The 23,239-nt window shown below is 32.6% G+C and overlaps 1 protein-coding gene across 3 annotated transcripts in view; it reads right to left on the bottom strand.

The window, feature by feature from the left end:
- SCFD1 (sec1 family domain containing 1) overlaps positions 1-23,239 on the bottom strand; it is an 87,531-nt gene that overhangs the window by 48,684 nt on the left and 15,608 nt on the right. For all 3 annotated transcript variants that reach the window (XM_006906855.3, XM_015585545.2, XM_015585546.1), the window contains 8 exons: positions 21,724-21,813; positions 19,429-19,484; positions 18,404-18,489; positions 16,035-16,134; positions 7,204-7,343; positions 4,114-4,204; positions 3,346-3,419; positions 2,573-2,654 (listed from right to left, as the gene is read on the bottom strand). In XM_006906855.3, the coding sequence (XP_006906917.1) occupies positions 2,573-2,654; positions 3,346-3,419; positions 4,114-4,204; positions 7,204-7,343; positions 16,035-16,134; positions 18,404-18,489; positions 19,429-19,484; positions 21,724-21,813 (719 nt within the window). The remainder of the gene's footprint in view (positions 1-2,572; positions 2,655-3,345; positions 3,420-4,113; positions 4,205-7,203; positions 7,344-16,034; positions 16,135-18,403; positions 18,490-19,428; positions 19,485-21,723; positions 21,814-23,239) is intronic.

Raw genomic sequence — 23,239 nt, 5'->3', positions numbered from 1 at the left:
TTAGTCTTCTAGGTCCTCAAACACATCAACTTGTTCCTATGTAAGGCCTTTGCACTTATTAGTCCTTCTGCCTAGAATGTTTGGCCCTGTGATTTTCATAAACTGGCTCCTTCTTGTGATTCGGGTCTCAATTCAAAACAGCACCTCATCAAAGGTGATTTCCCTACCTACTTACTCCTAACCACTGAGAGCAGCTCTCTCAGCCATTCTCTATTGTCTCATATCATCCTGTTTTTGTCGTTTTCACATTACCTAAATGCCTGAAGTTATCTTGTTTTCTAATTTGTTTACTTTGTTTATTGTTACTACAATTAGCTCCAAGAGAACAGAGAGCTTACGTCTTGTTTACTACAGAATTTACGGAATTGAGCATAGCACAATATACACAAGCCACTCAATATACATGACTGAATAAGTAAATTACTTTAACCAGAATTTTCTCAAACCATAAGCTCTAGTTTCTGACCTGGGATATATTCATATACATTTGTAGCAAGATAATGTTTGTAAAGTTTTATGAATAGGATGAAACTGTGCCCTTTCCATAGGTACAATAGTCAGTTACTTTGGGTTACGCAACTTATTTTGGTAGGAGATGAGCCTGGCATTTTCCTGGGTTTATAGCTTTAAGAACTGAGGTCAGAAAGTTAAATATAAAAATAAACTTTTAAAACCCTGTAAGTCAAAGGAAATCCACAGAGCAGCTTAAGTCTCAAAGCACACATAGAACTATTAACAACTGTCATAACTAAATACTGCCATTTGCAACAACACGGATGGACCTTGAGATAATCATGCTAAGCAAAATAAGCCAGACAGAAAAAGTTGAAAATCACATGATATCACTTATATGTAGGATATAAACCTAAAAGCAACAAATGAGCAGGACAAACAAACAGAGACACATGGACATGGACTACAGACTAGTGGTTAAGAGAAGACTATAGAGTAGTGGTTACTAGTGGGGTGGAGGAGGAGGAGGAGGAGGGGGGTAAAGGGGGTAAATTATAGGGGGGAAGGGGAAGGGTGAAGTGGGTAAAGGGATCAAATATATGGTAGCTGAAGGAAACGGGACTTTGGGTGGTAAGTACACGATAGAATATACAGATGTCAAATGATAATGTACACTTGAAAATTATATGATTGTATTAACCAATGTTACCCCAATAAACTTAAAAAACAAAACAAAACAACTGTCATAACTTCTTAGAATTTGTTTTTAATTGTCTGTCTATTTGCATGTAGCACCTAGCATCCTGCCTGGCATACAGCAAGTACTCAAAAAATGTTTGTTGAATAGATCATAAGATCATTATTATATACTTATAGTTTAAAAAACTAGAAACCAAAATTTGTTTTAGTGCAATACATTTAAAAACTTTTTATATTAGATGATGGTCTTTGCCTTGTAAGTAAAGTCCTTTCTCCTGAAGGATATTTTCTATACAGCTCTCTGTTGTATTTCATATAAAAGCATATATATTTTATATATATTATTTCCTCAGGAGATTAAGACCTCAGATAAAGAGATCTATCATAAGTCTTTTCCCACTTATGGAGATGCTACATATAAAATGGAAAATATCATCAGTAGAATCATTTAAAGATTGAACAATTATGTTTCTATTCTTGTAGGTATAAGAAAATAGCAAGTATCAATATCAAGATGTAGAACAAAGAAAAAAATTAGGTTGTCAGTTTAACAGAAATTATGCAGGTTTACATTCCCTGCTGCACCATGCTCATTATCTATTTATATTAGCTCATTTCTAATGCTCCGTAACTTTTTAAATAATTAAAAAAGAAAGGTTTAAGTCCCTTTTCTATAAATCCAAGGTGTTATCAACATCTTTGACAGGCAGTAAGCATGTTCAGCTTTATTTTTACATTACTTTTTCAAATGTATCATATTAAATGGCAAGCAGTAGTCAGTAATAACCACATCCTAGCATACGATCAAGCTGTCATCGGAATTCAGCTCCATGTCTAGAGAATAAATAACTATAGAATACTGAAAAAAACTGAATAAGTCAAGCTAATATGGGGTAACCATAAATAATGACAAAAAAGAACTATGATAACAACATACAGAAAATCTAATATATTTGTTTCCAAATTACAGTACAATGAGAGAAAGTAAGAAACTTTAATGCTAACAGACTCATCTAAAATTAAAAAGTTCAGAACCAAGTTACATGAAAAATGTTATTAACGGATATTTTACATAGTAAAAGAATGTCTAAATCTGTATAACTGATGGTTAGATACAAGTCTATTGTTAATAGAGTCGTATATGTAGAGACAGTATTAAGGCAGTGCAACATAATAGAAATATCACAGAATCTAACTTCTGTTTACTGAATGTGTGACCTTGGGTAAATCATTAGTCTTTCTGGATTCTTAAGTTTCCTCGTTTGCAAAAAATGAAGGTAATAATGCTGCCTTTGATAATTATATGTCATAATGTTACAGTGAGGGCTCAATGAGATAATGAATATGAAAGCATCTTACCAAATATAAAACCCTATATAAATACAAATTATATTAAGAGGGAGATAAAAGTTAAATTTACCTTTATATGTTCTAAAACAGCAGTGGCAACATTTGTATGGAGATCGATAAGTCTTTTTTTCTCAAGGAGTTCTGGCAGAGAACTACAAATATCAAAACAGTGAAAAATTAACCGTTAAATTTTCTAAGAAAATGACAAAGACCTTAATAAAAACCACACGTGGGTGTTTCCTCTGAGGAAACTAAGAATAGTAAAACAGTAAAGAAAAGACAAGTTAAACTGTCTATCAACTGAATTTAATCTCTAGGCTTGAATACATACAGTATTTACCACTTTAATATAGGTGAAATGCTTCTTAGTTTAAAATAATCTGCCTCCCGAATATCATTATTTCACCATTTCACTTTCTGATTATAAGATTTGGAGGTTTAGAATAAAACTAGATCGATGGAAATATGATTGTACCCATATTTCTAAAACACATTTCCTCTCTCCTTGATGGCATTTAAAATGTCCAAAAGGAAATGCTTAACTGTTAATAGTAGCAACAATAAATTTAATAACTCGCATTACTTTATCACCAATACTATCTTCTTGGTAAAATTATCTCCATTATACAATTCTCTTATTAGTGAAAGCAGCATATGATTTGCTATATAAAAGAAGGAACAAATTAGCTTCAACATGCTAAAAACACAATTTAGTTCTTTAATCTTAAAGGCATATGCTATTATCTATTATTTCTTATTATAAAAAGTATTAATCAACTTTTTAACCTCCTAAATGAATCTTATCAACAGAAAGACTTCAAAGAGGATACAATGCTTACTTACCTAACAGCTGATGTTAGCTTAGCAGTATTATCAGAAAGCATACTTATGGCTCCTTCATCTTCCCCTTCTAGTCCCTGGAAAGAAAAAAAGGTCCCAGCAACAACTAAAAGATCCCAAGACCAAGCATACTCAACATATTTCTAAGATCACTGATAAAGGTTTAGGTAACCTAGAAAAATAATTCTCCTTTAAGCAGCAAGCGTATGCATTTTCACAGTTATAGAAAAGTTCTAGCCACCAACAAATGGTTGGATGACTAAAAAAGGATCAGCTGGAATTTTCAGGAAAAGAAACTGGCCCAGAAACTTGCCACAGGTCATAGTAATAAACAATAAAGCTGAAATGTGAAGTTAGAACAAAGCATAGAATGAGCAGCTAAGCCACATTATATATTTTTTTCAAACCATAAATTCATATTATTCTTAAAAAAAAAAAATTTTTTTTTTTTAAATTCTCTCCCCCGCCCCACTTCCACCCCTGACCTATGGACATTGCCATCTTCCCTTAAAAACTGGATCTCTGAAGGTGGGGCGTCTCCTCCTATGTGCTCGCGGCACACACCCGGGGCCTGGCGCATCCTCTTTAAAAAATTTTGGTCTATTCCTCAGTATTTTGATTTCTTTTTGAAAAAGATCTTTTATCTATAAATTGAAATTTTGTTATTAAAGCAATGAATGGCCCTGAATTTTTAGGAGAAAAAAAAAGTTAACCTCTTTCTCTCTCCGGATGCTTTTCCCTATAATTCCAAGAAAGCAAACAGAATCTTACCATAATGCTTTTAAGTCGTTTAACTTCATCTTCCTGTGCTCTGTAAGATTCTAGTTCTTGCTGAACTGATTCTGCAACTTCTGGGAATGGACTGAAACAGTATTGCATAGAAGAAACTATGAGTATGATATTAAAAGATTGATTTTTGTGTAAATTTTGAAATGTATACAATGAGGATTTATTACTATAAATGTACTTATTTGAATCTGAATGTTTTCTATATGCATACGCAGACAACATTTAGCATAACTACAACTATATCTCTTGTGATATCTACGTACAGTTGACCCTTGAACAATTTAGGTTTGAAATGCAGACAACATTTAGCATAACTACAACTATATCTCTTGTGATATCTACGTACAGTTGACCCTTGAACAATTTGGGTTTGAAATGCATAGGTCCACTTATACGTTGATTTTTTTCAATAAATACAGTTGGCCCTTAGTATCTACAGGTTTTACATCCACAGATTCAACCAACCATGATGAAAAACAATATTTTCACTTTCTCAACAGCAGTTGGTTGAATCTTCGAATGCAGAGAGTCCACTGCAGTTGTTTTCGGGGAGTCAAAAGTTATTCACAGATTTTCGACTGTGCAGGGAAGTCAGTGCCTCTAATCTCTGCACTGTTCAAGGGTAACTGCACATAACAAATACTATTTCTTTAAAATGTGTATCATAATACTTATACATCTAAACAAATATAAATTTTATTTCTATTCTTTTCATTAACTATATCATATTTTCTTTTCATCTATAAGCTATTAGAAAAAAAATAATCTAAGTAACTGAAAAACAAAAAAGTCATGGTATATCAAGCATCAATTAAATGTTATCACCCAAATTAACATATAGTATCATAGGTCCATGCAACTACAAAGGCATTATTTAAACATACTACACGCCAGTAAATTGTGAAAAAAATCTTTTAATTCTGTAAGCTTAATATGCTAGAACACTACTAGTAAAAACAGAATATAGGCCAATTATGTTGGTCTAATGCCTGATATCTTCTTCCAGGTGAGCGCAGTTTAGCAGTAATTTCCATAAACTTCTGACACAATTGATATGCAATCTCTGAGCAGTTCTAGTAGAATAACTGATGCTCGGTACTAATCTTGAACAATTCTAGATGAATATATGTTGACCACAAAATGGCTAACATGAATGTTTTTCATCTACAGTCTTAGGGGAGGCCAGAAGCTTTTTCTCCTTCAAGAAAGAAAATGTCACATCTCATCAGTAATGAAACAAAAATCTCTTCCTCTTTCCCCAGCCCTGACACTTGATAGTACTTCACTAATGATCAGCACATTTTATCCAATGGGCTGACAGAAAACACAGAGGTTCTGAAAGGATTTTGAGGAACATAATCTGGTTTTATATGAAAACACCAGGCACTAAGCCCAACTTCAGCAAGTCTATGTTGGCCAAAAATAGCACTGAGCATGTAAAATGTGCTGGGTGAACTAGAAGATCCTTAAAATCTCTAGTATCTTCAGGTTTCAGAGCTAACAAACAATAATTACTGCTTACATTTATTGAGTGTTTACTGTACGCGAAACACTTTACTAATAATTTGTCTCTATTTTCTCATTTAATCCTGATCAGTCTTGGTGAGGTCAACACTATTAATAGTTAAGACCAGGGACTCTGGATCTGCCAGAACTGGGTTTTATCCCTTGTTTAACAAATGAAAGCTTAATCTTCATAACATCATTCTGAAATAAAGCATTAGGTAGAATTATCCTCACATTTTACTGCTGAGGAAACTGAAGCTCAGAGAGATTTAAGTCGCTTGTTTAACTCCATGCTGTCTCCCAGTGTCTTTGAAAAACTAAAGTTCTTAATAGTCACCTGACCTCTTGGATTGTTCCTAAACATATGTTCTAAAGAAAATATTTAAAACTTCCATATTTGAATGAAGAGATTTTTTTTTTCTTAAGCTTTTTCCTATTAGGAAATGTAAATTTTAAAGTTAACTTTAAAATGTCTTATGTAAATGTAATTTCTTGTACTTCACTATTCTGGAAGGAAATATAGGATATGGAATTCTAAAGAGAAACAAATTACTTAAAACACACTATAACAGTACCCAAAATTGCCATAGAAAGAGGAAGATAGTGGCTTTTCTCTGTAGAAAAATCAAATTCTTTGCTATAACAATATGATTTCCAGTGTTAAAGTTATAAATAACAAAAAGATAAAACATACAAAAAAATTCCAGCATGTTGAACTAAGTTTATACCTTATTTCCCTTTCAACATAAAGGAGCCTAAAGAGAACAGCCATATCAAGGACATAGGCCCCGCCCCCTCCCACCTTCCTTCCCTTCTCTCTCTCTCTACATATAGACAGACAGTAGACAGATCAGATATAGTAACACTTTAAATAGTCAAAATAATAACATATTTCCATAATGGCTGATGAACAACATTCTTTTTCTTTCAGAAGAATAATTTTTTTGTTTGTTTAGAATTTCCCTGTCCATAATGACCACTAAATAACTTTTACAACAGTTGATGAGCCCATGAAATACTCTAAACTTTAAGGAGACATAGCAACGCATGGGATCTGTATATCTGCCTATGACAAGTCACATGGCAAATTTTCACAAGTTTTTCACCTATTATTTCAAATGTACTTTAAATAAATCTAGTTTTCAGATTTAGGTATTCTCCATAGTAGATATATAAAACTGGGTAAACATGAAACAAAAAAGGAAAATCATACTTCAGTGTTTCCCTATCACAAAAACCTATTTTAATAAAAAGCAGAAATGGTCTTGTAGGTCAGTGAAGACAGCAATAAAATCTAGAAAGACTATCTGTAAAATCTACGAAATCACATGGTATGGGCTTGTTGAAAAGAGAAGTGCCCTTACGAAACAACCAACAAAAACCTAGGAGTCAGGAAGAAATCAGGCAATAAAGATACTTATCTATAGACTACTTACAGTTCCTACTCCTTGTGTAGATGAATTACCATGACCTTTTCAAATTTTTTTTTTTAAATCAAATACATTAAGTCAGATGACATGTTCATTTCTTTTTAAGGAGTGAATCTTTTAATGATGTTTTTCTTACCTTCCTTTATGTTTCTGCCAAAATTTATCAACTGGAGTTAAATCATAAGACTTCTTGTTTTTTCTCTTTGGTCTAGCACCAGCTGGAGAATTTTCCACTCCTGAAGATTCTTCTAAATTAACTCTGTTTAAGTGAAAATCCTAGGAAAAAGTAATCCAGTTTTAAATAATAGTTTTCTGAATATAAGAACCATAACATTTCCTACAAGGAAAATAACATTCTTGTAGCCTTTTCTAATATTCCCAAGGATAAAAGAATCCATTCCAATGTTTTGTTACTTTTAAAAGTTTGTGTTTTAATTAAAATAGTAGATGTATGGAAATAAATTTCAAAAAATAATATAAAAACCACGTTAAGGTTCTTGTGTATCCTTCCAGAAAAATATTATTCATATGCCAGCATACACATATCCTTTTAAAGAATGGGATTACATTATACATACTTTTACCTTTTCTCATTTAATAATGTGTTTTAGAGCTCTTTATCATGTCTATGTAGTGGCCCATATTTACCTGTATATACTCATTTAACCAGGCCTCTTGATGCTTAGTTGTTTCCTCTAACAAACAATCTTAACATTTTGACCTGTTGACTGATGAACTGCATTTTTAAAAATTCCAATAGAAGCTACCGTAATAACAGCATTACCTTTCACATAAATTCTAAGAGCTGATCAGACCAGTAGATGCTAAATTTTTCTGCCTAGAATTATTTTTACTCCCGTTGGGCTTGATTTTTTGACATTTCTTAAAAAACCAACATACAAAAACAAAACACATGTGAGTATCTTTTCTATCCTTTCCCCCTTGTTCTTGCATTAGACATGTGGGTTCTTTCATGTAATGGCAGATTTTTATGGTTCAACTCTACTCTGAATAGTGAGCTAGAGTTGAAACATGGCTATCAATTAGTGAGTAAATGAATGACAAGCAAGCAAGAAATTATATGGACTAATTAGTATGACTGAGATATAATCACTTTAGTTTGAAGACATAACGATTAAGCCTCTAGGTCTTAGCAAACCCAATGTACTGAATAGAATTTAATCTCCACTTGATAAAACAGGGACATCAATACTGAGTCTAGATCCTTAGACCGCCCGTAACCTGCAACTTTCTCAAATAAATCCTTTACAACAACTTCTTTCCTTGCTATTTTCCCTATGACAACCACAAAAAAAAAGAGTGCAAAATATAGATGATTACTGCCATAGTTGTGTAAGTAACAAGAGTATAGTATGTTATATTTCAATCTGTTAATACTGTCTTTTTTACAGACTCCTCATATTATCACGGTGTAAACATAACAGTATCCTTATTTAATTCCTCTTACTTTCCCATTCACATATCTTAACCTCATTTTACACAAATCATCTGTACAGGAAGAAAGTAAAATAAGTATATACTAACAGCTACATTTGAGAAGAACACTTGTTTTTAAAAAATTATCTAACAAAACAAAAGATACTAAAAAACATTTTCAAAGAGTCAAGCTTTTTAAATAGAATTTCTAGTGAAGTACTATTTCCATGGTGATGACACAGCTCATTCAAAATAAATGTAACTTGTTAGCAGAATTACTGCTCTAAAAATAGGACAGCATATTACTGAAGTTTTGATGAAATACTTAAAATGGAAAATGATAAATAGAAGATGTTAGAATTTTGAGAAATAACATAATAATGGCAAGCACACTCCCATTGTCTGCATAATAGCCAGGCAAAGAAGAAAAAGTAATTTCAGTCTTGAAACGTGGGAAATTAGAACATTCTGTACTGTACTCAATCATGTTAAAGAAACTGAACATTTATACAAATAAATGACAACAGAATTAGTTTTAACAGTACAATCTAATCTGTTTCCACTGATATTCACACTTTCCTGACTTTAAAGACTGGACAATGGTGTCCCAAATCACCAGATATAAATAAATTCCATCTGCAAGTGCTAAAAAACTAAAAATATGGGTAAGTCTTCTGCAGGCTTATTATTTTCATTTCACAAGTTAAAGCAGACCAGTACAGCCAGACAGAGCTAATTAAACAAAATGACATTTCGATAACATAGGTGCATTTATGCAGAATTAAGATTTATATTCACATGAGAAAAGAAGCAAAGTAAAATAAAAGCAACTTTTATTTTGGCAAGGAATTGAACCAAATCTGCTCAAGTCGCTAGATCAGTTTACAGAAAATATGCAGAATAGAGAAATGTCAAATTGTACCCCACAAGGATACAATCAACCAAATACAGAAATGCAGAAAATTCTTTAGAAAAACCACCCAATTCCTTTACTCCAAAAAATGCCTACAAAAAGGAATGGAAAGAGAGGAAATGTTGTAAATGAAAAAACTAAAAAGATATATCAACCAGCACAATGCAGGTTGGATTCCTATTTGAACCAACCAACTGAAAAGACAATTAGGAAACAATGACTACAAAGATGGTATTATGTATTACCAAACAAAAATTGTTAATTTTGCTGGGTAGGATAATAAAGTTATGGTACTCTTCTTTTTTTAAAGATATAAGTTGAAGTATTTATGCATAAGATCAAGTAATGCCTGGGATAAGATGTGTAGGACACGTATTATCTGGGAAGCTAAATGATGCACAAGGAGGTTCATTATAGTATTCTCTGACTTTGTGGTTTTATATGAAATATCCCCAGTAAATGTCTTAAAGTTTTCTTCATAACAATGAAACAGGATTTAAAGTACAACCCATAATTGTTTGCCCCTTGCCACAGTTATTGTGAAAAGACATACTGAGATGGGGCCTCAACACCCTGAATTCATGAGTGACCATCATGAGCAGAGTTCCCCTTGCCCACACACACTGGACAAGGAACAAGAAAATACTGTGAACAAAAATTAAGTATTTGTCATATTAATCCACTGAGGTTTGAGGGTTGTTTTAGATTAAGCAGCACAACCTAACCTACTCTCATTCAGAGGCTAAGGTATTCTATACAGATTCTACAACATCGGGTACACTTGGCAACCCTGATCGCTCTTATTAAAGCAGGATTCCTCATAACTCTAGGAATCAAGAAAACTCCCCACAGATGTATTGCTGACAGTATGCAAACATGTTCTACCAGTCTTCATGTGATAATCTCAACAAATTTATATCCCAATAAATTTATTCAATCTCTAAACTAGTGAAGAATTTGAGCCTTAATGATTTAGAAATGTAACTGTTACCATTAGTCACATGTGGCTATTGAGTACCTGGAATGTGAGATGTGATGTAAGTATAAAAATACACTGAATTTTTAAGACTTACTACATAAAAAGACAATATAAAAGATATTAAAATAAACATCATTTGTTTTTCTTGTTAATGTGGCTACTAGAAAATCTAAAATCACATCTGTAGCTTATACTGCATTTCTTTTAAAATGTGCATAAGACAAAAAAGGAAAGAAAAATCTAATGTCGAATATATGTAAGAATCATTTAATTGAAAAGAAATCTTTGTAAAATGGTCCATCATAGACACATTTTAAAAAGTCTCAAAATCTTACGTACTAAGCAACTAGGATTTAAGGGCAAAAAAAGTAGCACCTAAAGCTGGCTTAGTATATAGTAATACACTTCTTTCCATTAGAGTAAATCAAATTTTAACCCAAGTTCAGAAATAGCGGTGAATATGGATATATACTGATACAATACCATTTAAAACAATGAATGAAATCAAGGATGTTTTCTGGGCTTATACATAGCCTACACATCTTTAGTAGGAGCTTCCTATAAATTACTAAAGTTTGTTCAGTTATGAATAATCTGTGCTTAGATTTTTAGTTTCAGGCAAATGCCTGAAAATGCTGTCCAAGAGGTTTTGTGTTAAAAAAGACTAGAAGATCAATAAAGCATCAATCTTCAAAGTGTCAAACTTTGAACTACACTTACTTTGGCATCTGTTATATTAAAATCACACATCTTTAAGAAAATGAGTGCTTCTAAAATGCTTTTGTAATAACTTTTTTAAAGTGTATATAAATTTGGAAACCACTTCTTTTCCTGAGTGGTGAGAAAAAAAATTAACTTTATTAAAGTCCTTATGTGCATTAGCATAAATTCTGATTTAAAGTTTCAAATAATATGAGTCAGTAGCAGAGGGCCAAAGGTACAAAAAGGGCAATCTAAGATTTGAAAAAACAAAGGACAAGATACTAAGATGGAATAATATCCATTCCTTTGCCTAAGGATAACATTGCAGCTGAACAATCAAATCTACCCTTCCTGCAACCAAGATATAATAATAAGGAATCATGACTTTCTAATTACTAATTTTGCTTTTTAAAGCTCAATAAAAGGAAAGGACACTGCAAAGCTTTTCACCGGAAGAGTGTATTTCCTATATTAAATGACAACGATCATCTTTCTGGCACATAATGAAGCTGTGAGAATTTTCATACTTGTGTCCATGGTCTGATGTATAAATATTATCAATGTTCCAGATTTTTAAGTAAAGGCATTTAATATAAAAAGCAAGCTCCAATTTCAAGTTAATGGTTTCTATCTAGAACTTCTACTCCATCTTGTGGAGGTAAAGGGTATAATTATTAAAAATTTTAAAAGCTTAGTAGAAACTTCAAAAGCAGCCGTTTTAACATTCATCAAAAAATGGTGTCAGTACAATTTATGGTATCTCAGTGATAGGTTTTTCACATCTAGAAACCACAGTAAAATTAATGAACAGGGTTAAGTTAATATAAGTTGTGTAGCTATTAAAACCAATCTCAAGACTATTTTCATAACACCTAAATATTCTAATAATGCTGAGAAAAGACTTAAAGGTAATATAAAATCTGAGAACCGATCCAAAAAAAGTTAACTGGAGATGTGCATTGTGCTATTATTTATAACAAAAAATAAATAAAAACGGCAATAATCCAGATGCCATAGGAATATACTATTCTACCCGACTTGGAAGCAGGGATCATGTCTGCTTCTCCTTGTATCGCAGTGACTAGCGCAGTATCTGATACACAGTAGACACTTAATACCTATTGAATTCTTTGGTGACACAAGGTTGCCAACTTTTTACTCTGTGAAGTGAAAAAGCTTAGAACAAAACCAAAATAAATCCTACCATCTACTTTTACCATCTTGTATTTTTAAAAGGATATTTTAACTTCAAAGAGTAGGAAGTAAAAATTAGTGTATCTCAGAAGGATATAAGGATAATAAAAGGTAAATAACTAAAAAAAATTATTATAAAGGTTGGTCATAAAAACTCATTTCACATAAAAACTCTGGCACGGTGGAAACCTCAAGGACAAATATTAGTCTTGCCAGGTTTTGGGGAATCTCTGCTCTAAGTTACACTTCCCAGTTTTTTCTTATGACAATGGGGACTCAAAGCATATTCATTTTATTGCAATTACTTGTATATATGTCTTATTTCTTGCAAAGCATCATGTACGTTTCTTTCTTCCTGGAACTCTTCAAATTCAGGAATCAGAAAGGATCCCAGTATCTCAACGCTGTATATGCTTCCACATACCATTGACAGGAGTGGTGACTCCCGAATATATTTTCTAAGACACTGTCCCAATAGTCAGGCCCTCACCAATCAAATCTGAGACTATCAAAATTATCTCACCATGCCCATTAATCCCTGTGTGTCTCTTTATACTAACCCCCTTCAGATTCCATCTCTCATTTCTACCCGACTTCTGAAACACTACTGTCATACCCTCTGGAACTCATACACGGTCATCAGCAAAATCTCCTATTCTGAACATCTAGTCTAAACTTCCATGGTACTTTCTTGTTCTAATTGAATTCCAACTGGCTATCACCTGTAGCCTTCTTAGACAGTGACTTTTTTTTCATTTGTCCTAAATCTCATATCACTGGACCCAGGATTGGTGAAGGGTCTTCCTTGGTACTCTGACTCTTTTCTTGTCCTCCTCCCTAAAACAACGCCAGTTTTGAAACTCCCTCCATCAGGGGCAATTTTGCCCCTCTCCACATCCTGGGTATATTTGGCAATGTGTGAAGACATTTTGGTTGTCAACTGGGGGAGTGTTACTGGCATCTAGATGGTAGGCACCAAGGATGCTGCTAAACATCCTACAACACAGAGGACAGCACTCCACAACAAGGAATTATCAAGTTCAAAATGTCAATGCCAAGGTTGAGAAATCCTCGTCTGTAGTCATCCTGGTCACTAATGTCTCCTGTAGACCTGCAGGATACGCTTACCTTCTGCAACAATGTTTCTCTTTTAATCATTCCCATTGTTATATAACCATGCTGTAATTTAAAATCTTTTTGACCTCACATTTGCTTCCAAAAATCACCCCTTTTTTCAGCTCTCCTATACAGCAAACTCTTTTAAGGTTTGACTATATTCACTCTCTTATGCCTTTCCTTCCAATCTTTCTTAAACCCGCTTCAGTGATTTGCCTCTACACAATGGGAGCTGCTCTTACCAAAGTCACTAACAAGCCTGGCACTGCCACATGCAATGGTAACTTAGTCCTCAGCATTTGTCCAAGCTGATCCCTGCCTTCTCTTTGAAACATTTAATTCACTGGCCTTCAAAATGGTATAGATCTAGTTCTCATACCTCACTGGCTGCTTCCTCCTGCTAGTTCCTACTCATCACCTGACATCTAAATATTGAAATGCCTCAGTTCAGTTCTTGGACCTGTTCTCTCTTCTACTTATACTTGTTTCGTTGGTGATCTCATCTCTTGGTTTTAAATGGCTTCTACACATGGACTACTCCTAAATTTATTTCTCTAGATCAGATGTTTCTCCTAACTCCAGACTCATATATTAACTACCTATTTGATACCTACAATTGAATATCTTAATAAGTATCTCACATTTAGCATGTCCAAAACTCAACCTCTGATAATCCACCTGAAACTGCTCCTTTCTTTCCCATTTTAAGTAATATCTGTCCGTTGCAAAGGCCAAAACTTTGGAATGTTCTTCGACTCCTCTATTTAAAGATCTCACATCCAATTCATCTACAAATCTTATACTTTATATTCAACAGATTATTACAATTCTTACCATTTCCATCCTGGTATAAGCTACCATCATCTCTTGTTAACTGCAACAGCCTCCTAATTGGTCTCCTTGACTTTTCCTAAGGAGTCTGCTTTCAACAAAGCAGCTAGAGTGATATTCTTAAAAAATGTATATAAGATGACTCCTTTACTCACAACTGTGTAACTCCCCATTTCCCTCAAATTAAGTCAATATCTTTACAATGGCCTATAATGTCCTATGCTATAGTGCTTCCTGTGTCCTCTTTAACTACATCTCTTGCCTTACTTTGCTCTGGCCACCTTGACTGCCTTGATAGTGGGCATCCTTTTGCCTGGAACACTGTTCTCCTATATAGCTATGTAATTCACTATCTTACCTCCTTTAAATCTTTCTTCAAATGTCTCTTGCAGTGAGGTCTTCCTTATTTTCAAGTTGCAATCCTGTTCACCACTTTTTAAGTCTCCTCCAGAGTATTTTTTACCCCTGAAATGTTATATGTTTTATTTTATTTATCGTCTGTCTCCCCTACTACAATGCAAGTTCCAGGAAGGACTATTTTCATTTTTTAAAATATGCTGATAAAACCAGGGTCTAGAATGTTGTCAGAGAGTAGGCACTCCAACAGTTGAATCAAATTCCTGTTCTTCAGCCTCTTACTTGAACTTCCAAAAATTAGCTTCCATGTTCCTTTACTCAGGGTTTAAATCGGTAGTTCCTTTGATTCTTCTTGACCTCTGTACTGAATCAGAGTTGACTACTATTTCACTGACACTCATCTTAGAGTCCGGTATGACACAAGACTCTAGAATAGAGAAGTGTGCAGAACTGCCAGTTTCCATCAGTAATCCTGAAATCTGATTTTTTAAAAGAAATACTTTAAAGCTAAATATGAGTTTTAAAGAAATAAGCCATTAAACCAAAACCATCTGTTGCATGTCTTTCATTTCCCTTTCATACATTTCGGGTAATCTTTGCAATAATATACTACTGTATACTATAATCCTCAGAGGCCTAAACTAGGAGTTAGTAAATTAGAGTGCTAGTCTTAGCAGAGCCAATTATTTGGGTTCAAATCCCTTAACGTCTGTGTCTCAATTCTTCTATCAAATGGAAACTACTCTGGCCCCATTACATAGTATCTTGTACAGAAATTATTTGTGTACATATTTTTATTCCATTGCCTTTGCAAATTGGGGTTGTGTTTTATTTATCTCTGTATATCACATGCTATATGCAATATCTAGTAGATCAATACATGCAAGGATACAGATTTTTATTTTAAGCATGAAATTTCATACATGGAATTACTTCTGAAAACATATAATACACATTGATATAGGCTTAACTGATCCCAGAAAATGGGAAAAATTATAACTTTTCTTCCCAGGGAGAACATATTATTTATTCAAAGAGAGAGAGAAAGAAAAGAGAAAGAGAGAGAGAAAGAAAAGAGAAAGAGAGAGAGAAAGAAAAGAGAAAGAGAGAGAGAGAGAGAGAGAGAGAGAGAGAGAGAGAGAGAGAGAGAGAAAGTATTCATTCATTTTGCTCTTATTTATTTTTTTTACCATTACTAACAAAAATATCTCTGATTTATCCTATAATCAAAAATCATAAATTTGGAACTTTAAATCTCAGTGCTTCACTATTCTCCAGCATCCACATTCAGTAATACCAAAGCCCATCACTTTTTTTGTTCATATATCTTAGCTCCATCCTTCTCATCTGTGTTTCTGTAGCCATGATGCTAATTTCACATTACGAGGACCACTAAATGTTACATTACAGTAAAAAAGCGGTATATGTAGCCTCTTACCAGTACATCATGCACCAAGGCTTGATATGTCCAAGTATGGTGTAAAGGAGTTGCCAAATCTATGTTTCTGTCAACAAGGACTAACAAAGGCCTTTGGAAGCTGTAAATATATTAAAAAAATTATATAAATCTTGATACCCGTGTATACATCTAAATTTTTCTAATACTTTCCAGTATGTCATTTTGATATGAACAGAAAGCATACTAATATTGACATTCCATAAGACTTTGCTTTTTAAAAACTATTCTAGTTTAGTCAGTCAAGTAATGCTTTGGATTACTTAGAGCCTGCATATAATGCTAGATTATAAGTCATACTTAGAGAACATAAGATTTTTTTTCTTAAAGAAAAAAATTCAAATACTTTTATAGAGTATTATAGTTAGCAAAGAGTAAGTCTCTAACCATATTTATATTTCACATTTTTGAAAAAAATAAAGGAAAAGCCATTATCAGCTTCACAGAAAACAAAGAGCAAAATCTTATAAATGTACACATATGCTTGAGTTTCACAAATTATAAATTATTTTATATTTTTTTCTGTAAATACAAATTCAAAAAAACAGGCTCTAGAGAAGAGCCTCAGAAAACTCTATCTCATTATAATATATAAAATTAAAACACCATGCCACAACGGTACTTATATAATTATTCACTTACCAGACACTTCATATACTGTTTCACTCCATTATTACAATTTAGATGTGAAAGAGACTACACTTAAAGCAAACTGAAGCACAAAGTCATTTGGTTACCATGTGTCTCCAAAAGTTGTAGAGATTTGCTTTAGAGGCACTACTATATCAGTAGTACATATCCATTTTCAAAAGGCACTGCTATGTGATTTTATTAACTATACATACTTTCTTCTGTAAGAAACCTCTGACCATTTTAGTAATTTATTATACCCTAATAGGTGTAAGACAGTGGACTCTCCCACCTGCGCTGATCAGAAGACTAGTAATAAAAATTAGGAGGGGCACCTTTAACACCTACTATCATTTATTAGTCTGGAGCTAGGTAGAACACAAGGGAGGACAGCCTATGGCACGATTTCTTAACTCAGCACTATTGACATCCGGAGCTGGATAATTCCTCATTATGGGGAGTTGTCCTGTGCACTGTAGGATGTTTAGCAGCATCCAATAATGGATTCCAGTAGCATCTACCCAGTTGTGACAACCAACCATGTCTGCTGACAATATCAAATTCTCTCTGAGAATCATTAACCTACAATTAGATTCAGATGTATTTAACAGCAGTCCATCAAGGATGCTGATCCTAATTAAAATAATTTAGAAAGGTGTCCAACAAATTAACAATAAGACAATTATATTATAATAATGTGAATAAAGTTTTAAAAATTATTGGAATAAAACAATGCCTTTATATTGGCACTATAAAAAGAGAAAGAATTATTAAGGAAGGTGTGACAGAGTGGTTGCTTCTGTTGAAAATAAAATCATGTGAGAATCTGATGTTTCTGTTCCACTTAGAAACAATGAAGAATATTTAAGACCAGCAATGAAATTATAGAACATTAATAGAACATAGAACAATAATGTAGGAGCTGAGAGAGTTGAACAAACAAGTGAAACACGATGTTAGTGTTAACGTCAAATTATAAGAACAGTGCTTGAGACTATAGGAACCATCAAAATTGATTTGAATGAAGTCTATGAAAAATTACCATAAAATTATTCCTAGAGGGCAGTTATACTTGGTATCAATTTATTTTCACAGGCTTTCTTTATTTATTCATCTAAAAGTGGGGGTAAGAATTTTCTAAAATACTATCCCTCTGAAATAATTCTCAGCCATTTGTGTAGATTTCTTTGCTTCTTCACTCCATAATGTCCATTGTTTTTAATAATCAAATGTTAAAAGTACTACAACATATAGTTTTAAAAAGTATTCCTATTCAATAATAATGGAACACCCAGTAGTAACTTTGGAATTAGCTACTCATGCTAGACATGCTAACAAAGACAAAAATAATTTGCAAATAAGCTATTAGTAAAGTATTTCAGTGTAAAAATGGAAACTAGTTAATACATAGAGAAAAAGATAGAGGCATCACAAATTTTTCACTTTTTTTTACTACCAAGAAGCTTAACGAGAATTCAAAGCCATATAAACAGAAAAGTTCTCGAATAGATAAAAATGCAAAACAAAAATTTGTAACAAAAAAAGGTAAATGAAATAAAATATTCTATTAGTATTTCAAAAACAATTTGAGTCGAAACTCAGATTCTGATTACCTCATTTTTAAAAAGAAAGAAATTTCAATTATTAGGGTATTCTATCAGACAAGAAAAACAATCTAAAAACTCTACAAGTCCTAGAAAGTACATTAACTCATGTAATACCTGAACTGGCCAGCTCCAAGTGTGTCACCCGTAAAAAGACTGTTTCTTGCATCTCTTAGATTTTCCCGAAGTTTCTTGTCTAGTTTCTGAAAAAAGCAAATTGTATATTAACTTTTGAATGGTTTCACAAACTTTATACAGGGTACTACATAATAGATTCTTGGTTTCATTACTAAGAAATTTGGAATTTCTTTACAAAATAGCAATTCTAAAATCTAAATATTTTAGTTTTTTTGCTATTCAATATCATCACAACTTGGACTTGAAAAGACCAATGCTTTTTCTACTATGACCCAGGCCTGATTTAACAATCACTTTTCCATGACTATTTTTACTTTAAGTACAGAAACCACTTTGCAGTAATGACCTAAACATGATTCTGTTATACCAAGGAAGGTGTCTATATAGTAGTGGCTATAAGAAGCTCCACAATTGAAATGGAATATATGTGAAAGAAAACAGCCCTCCATCACCGATTCATTTGGGCCAATAAAATTCAAAAATGTTAGTGTATCTTCCTTCATCTTTCTGTGCTACTCTTTCCTTTTCAGTAATTCTGTAATTTCTCTAATCTTTTAAGTAAATTTTTGAATGCTCAAGATATAATGAATATTTTACTCCAATACAGTGGGGTAACAAAATGCACCTCACCATTTTAAAAATGGTTGATTATTAATAAATATTTGCTAAATAAAGTTAAATATTAAGTGACTGAGGAGATCAAATAGGTATAAAATACTACTTGAACAAGGCTGAATGAGGAATATATATTTTAGTAACAAAAAAATTGGACTGGAAGAGCAAGTTGGAGTAAATCATTTTACTCCCTCATATAGAAGTACACAACGATTGTTTTTTATTTTTAGTGGAATCCCATTGTTATAAAATAAAAATATTTGCCTTTAGTGCTTAATATATAACCCACAACAATCATATATGTAAAATGAACAAAAACACTTGAGGTACTTATGGAAAACAGTTGACACAATATTATTTATCCCCAATAGGTATCTGCATGAACTTACCACTGCTACCATTTCTGCTGCTGTTCCTCTTGAACATCTGATTATAGGAACAGCACCTGTTTTAATAGATGTTAGCAATGCTTTAAGCTCTTAAAAACTAAAATAGATACTTATAAAACCCATTAGTATCAGAAAATAACAAGTAATAGATGTATAGAATTTCAGGCTAAAAACTTTATAATCTCAAGAGTAAATGCAAGGTTTAAGAAATGGACCTTCCCATTTATATAGAAAACATTAAGGATTGAGAAAAAGACTCTTAATATAGTGTTGGCCAATTAATGTGACTAGATTTTTTCAATGGACTGAGGAAATCAGCATTTTGATTCCTCACAGGCAGTTTCAAAGAGTAAGCTTACTCACTACTCACAGGATTAACTTTAATTTGACTTGAAAGAATGAAGAGTTTAGCTAATTTAACAGTTTGGTATATTTTTTTGTTTTACAAATCAACAATGAAGGATTGTAGTCATTCTTTTTAAAATACTAAAAGATAATAGAAAACACATTCTTCACATCATTTAAAATGCTCCTAAAAGCTGTCCTCAATTCAATATCAAACTAACTCAATAGACCTATTTCTCTATTATTTCATGTTTTATCAAAGGCTAAAATCCTAAAATAATAAAAAAAATCTAATTACACTGAAAATCTCATAAAACAAACAGGACATTGTAATCTTTATATGCTGAAATTGTTGCATTTTAGATTCTATACAAAGCATGCTCAGTTTACTGCAAAAGTAAAAATGTGGACAATTAGCAAATTTTTAAACTTTGTTTTGATGGCAAGTTATTCATGCATGTTATAAAAATTCAAATATTAACAATGTGTAAAGTTAACCCTCTTGATTCTAGCACTCTAAAATAATCCCCATTAAGAATTAGATATGGATTTTCTGGTTATTTTCTGTATACAATCTAAGTAAGTAAGTGTGTGGTACGTATAAAAAAACAAAAATAGGATATTATATTGTACACAGTTCTTAAATTTGCTTTCATTTAACTATTTTTGACATCTATGTCAGAAAAAAATAATTTCAATTTCTTCTTTGAAAAAAATCACTTTCTGATACTCTACATAATGAAGGTGACTAATACTTCAGTGGTTTTCATTTATACTTTTCAATTTACCCTTAATGTCCATAATAACTAGCATTCACCAAATTCTGGAGACTGTGTGAGATGGTAAAATAGAAAATATTAATTATGTCTGTTTAATGACAAAAAGTTGTATGCGTGTGTTCTTTTTTTAAAAAAACCAACCCCACCAACAACCCCATATGAAGGTAGAGAACAATTAAAAGCAGGCAGAAAGTGGATGATAAAACTCTTGAAAGAAGAAATATACTTAAAAAGTGAGATAGATTCTTAACTAGCTTTCCTCCTGATGGTACTTTCCAGTTTGTATGACACACAGGAGAAAAGAGCACAAGCAGAAGATAGAAGATTTACTGAACTGAGGAATCAAAGATTGGCATCCAGGGCTGAAAATTACAGGGGAAAAAACCCTCAGAAGAGAGAACTCCCAAATTTGCATACAAATTCTCCTCAACCTTTTGTCTGTATCCTAAACTATGTATGATAGCTCTCTCTTCCTTAATTTTCTCATTTGTGAAACAGAAATTTTAATCTAGTGTGAGGATTATTTTGACTGAAAGGTTTTTTGTCTGCAAAATTAAAATTGCAACTAGGATGTTTCTAAACAGACTCATTAGCATAATAGCAAAGCATAAAGTCATGCATCAGATATTAAACACAATGTAGCTTTAAGTAAATTTAGTATCTAAAGAAATGTTTAACATTTTGTGTATAGTGGATTAGTATTATATGTAAATTTAGTGTTTTTTGGAGCCTTGGGAGTTTACCTTAATAGTTTACCAAGCTATAACAATCTACTTGGAAGTGTATTTAAATTTTTCATAATAAAATACTGAAAGAAAATTATCAGGCACATAGGTGAAGTCACTATCAAATCATTCAAAAATACATTAGAAAGTTACAATACCAAAGACATCTATGGAGTCAACTCAATAGATCTGCTATATGCTAACTCAAAAAGATTAACTACATCAAATTAGAAGAGTTATGGTTTTATATAGTACGAAATGTGTATTTTATCCCACCTATGGAGAGAGAGCCTATAGAGATCCAGATAGATAAAAGGGGATATTACAGTGTAACAGATTAAAATGAGTTGTCAAATAATTAATTTACTTTGAAGAAATACCCAAAGATTTGAGAGTGCCAAATCCTAACCACCAGGGAGCCTGCACAGAAAGGTTTGAAAACTTACCCAGTGTAACAAAAAAGCAGAAGAGGCTATCAACAATAGTATCCATAACAGTTTCCATTTCTGTGTCTGTGATATCTGGCCTGTTAATAGCTAAAATAACACAGGCAAAAAAAAAAAAAAAGTGACCAAAATTTATGCTTTACCTTTATTAAGCTCTTAAAATTATTACTAAACTCTTAATGAATATGCACTTCAATGACATCTGTTAACATTCAAACAAGTAAAATTTTTATGCTTTAAACTTTATAAGTATCTATTAAAAATTATATTATCTCTAATAAATACCACCTTAATATTAATAATCAGCAGTATCAATATCAGAATAGTAATAAGGAAAAAACCACACATCAACCACACAAAATATTTGCCAAAGTAAACAGAAAAATAAATATAATATTTCATAATTTTATTCACAAACACTAGATGGCCTCAAGAAACTACCGATTTTCAACTATGGCCAGAAAAGGACAATGCAAATAAATCAATTATGGCAAGACCAACATTACATATAATTTTTTTGTATTATAAGTTGTATGAATTTCTATTCTGAACTACTAGATGGTATGTAAGTGGTTCCCAAACTTTAGTGGGTATAAGAATCACTCTAGGAATATGAAAGAGAAAGAAATTTCTATGGAAGCTTTTAAAAATTGGAGATTCTTAGCCCTTTCCCTCAGGGATTCAATTCCACACATTTGAGATAATTCTAAGAAATCTGAGGTGCAATTTTGACATGCACTTTAGGTGATTCTTAGGGCTACATTTTAAAAAACATTGCTGTCCTTGACAATCAAAGAGCTTGCCTTATTCATCTTACTAGCTCTCACAATACCTAGGCCCAGTGTCTGACAAGTAGATGATCAATAACTATTTGTAAAAAGATTGCATTAAAATATTATCTACATAATATTTTTAATTTCCCAACAGCCCGACTGTGAAAATAAATATTAAATTCAATATAACTTGGATTAGCATGAGAGGACAGCAGAATCCAATTGGATATATCAAAGTATTTAAAGAAAGTATGATCCAGTGGACAGAGAACACAGAGTTCATCCAGGCAATACAGAATCTGGATGGGAAAATGTGCTGCTACTTGGTGGTACAGGCTGCCACGCATCCAAATCAGGTAACAGAAATGGCATAGGGATGCACTGTGAATTATGCAAATTAAGGGGCACCAATCCAGCAAGATACTCAGCTCATTTTGTCAATCACTGCTACAGGTAAATATATATAGAAGTATCCAGCACTTTAGTCCTATTCCCTAGTCTCACAATCTGAGAACTGACCTGAACAATTAAAAAAGTGTCCATCAAAAATCTTGACTCACTTGTGGGAACAATCTGGTTTGTCTGAGATAGTAGCCTGAGTCTCACTGAGATAATAAATCCTCTATTGGATAAATTCCCAATCCATGGACAGTAGGTCATCAGATCCATGGCATTAGTATATTGATTGATGTTTCGAGTTAGATCAGTTAAATCCCCTGTAACGTTTGAGCGATTTGGCACAC

This window comes from Pteropus alecto, unplaced genomic scaffold, assembly GCF_000325575.1.
Source record: "Pteropus alecto unplaced genomic scaffold, ASM32557v1 scaffold171, whole genome shotgun sequence".
Classification (NCBI taxonomy): Eukaryota; Metazoa; Chordata; class Mammalia; order Chiroptera; family Pteropodidae; genus Pteropus; species Pteropus alecto.
The sequence above is the reverse complement of the archived record's forward strand: the minus strand, read 5'-3'. Positions and strand labels throughout refer to the sequence as shown.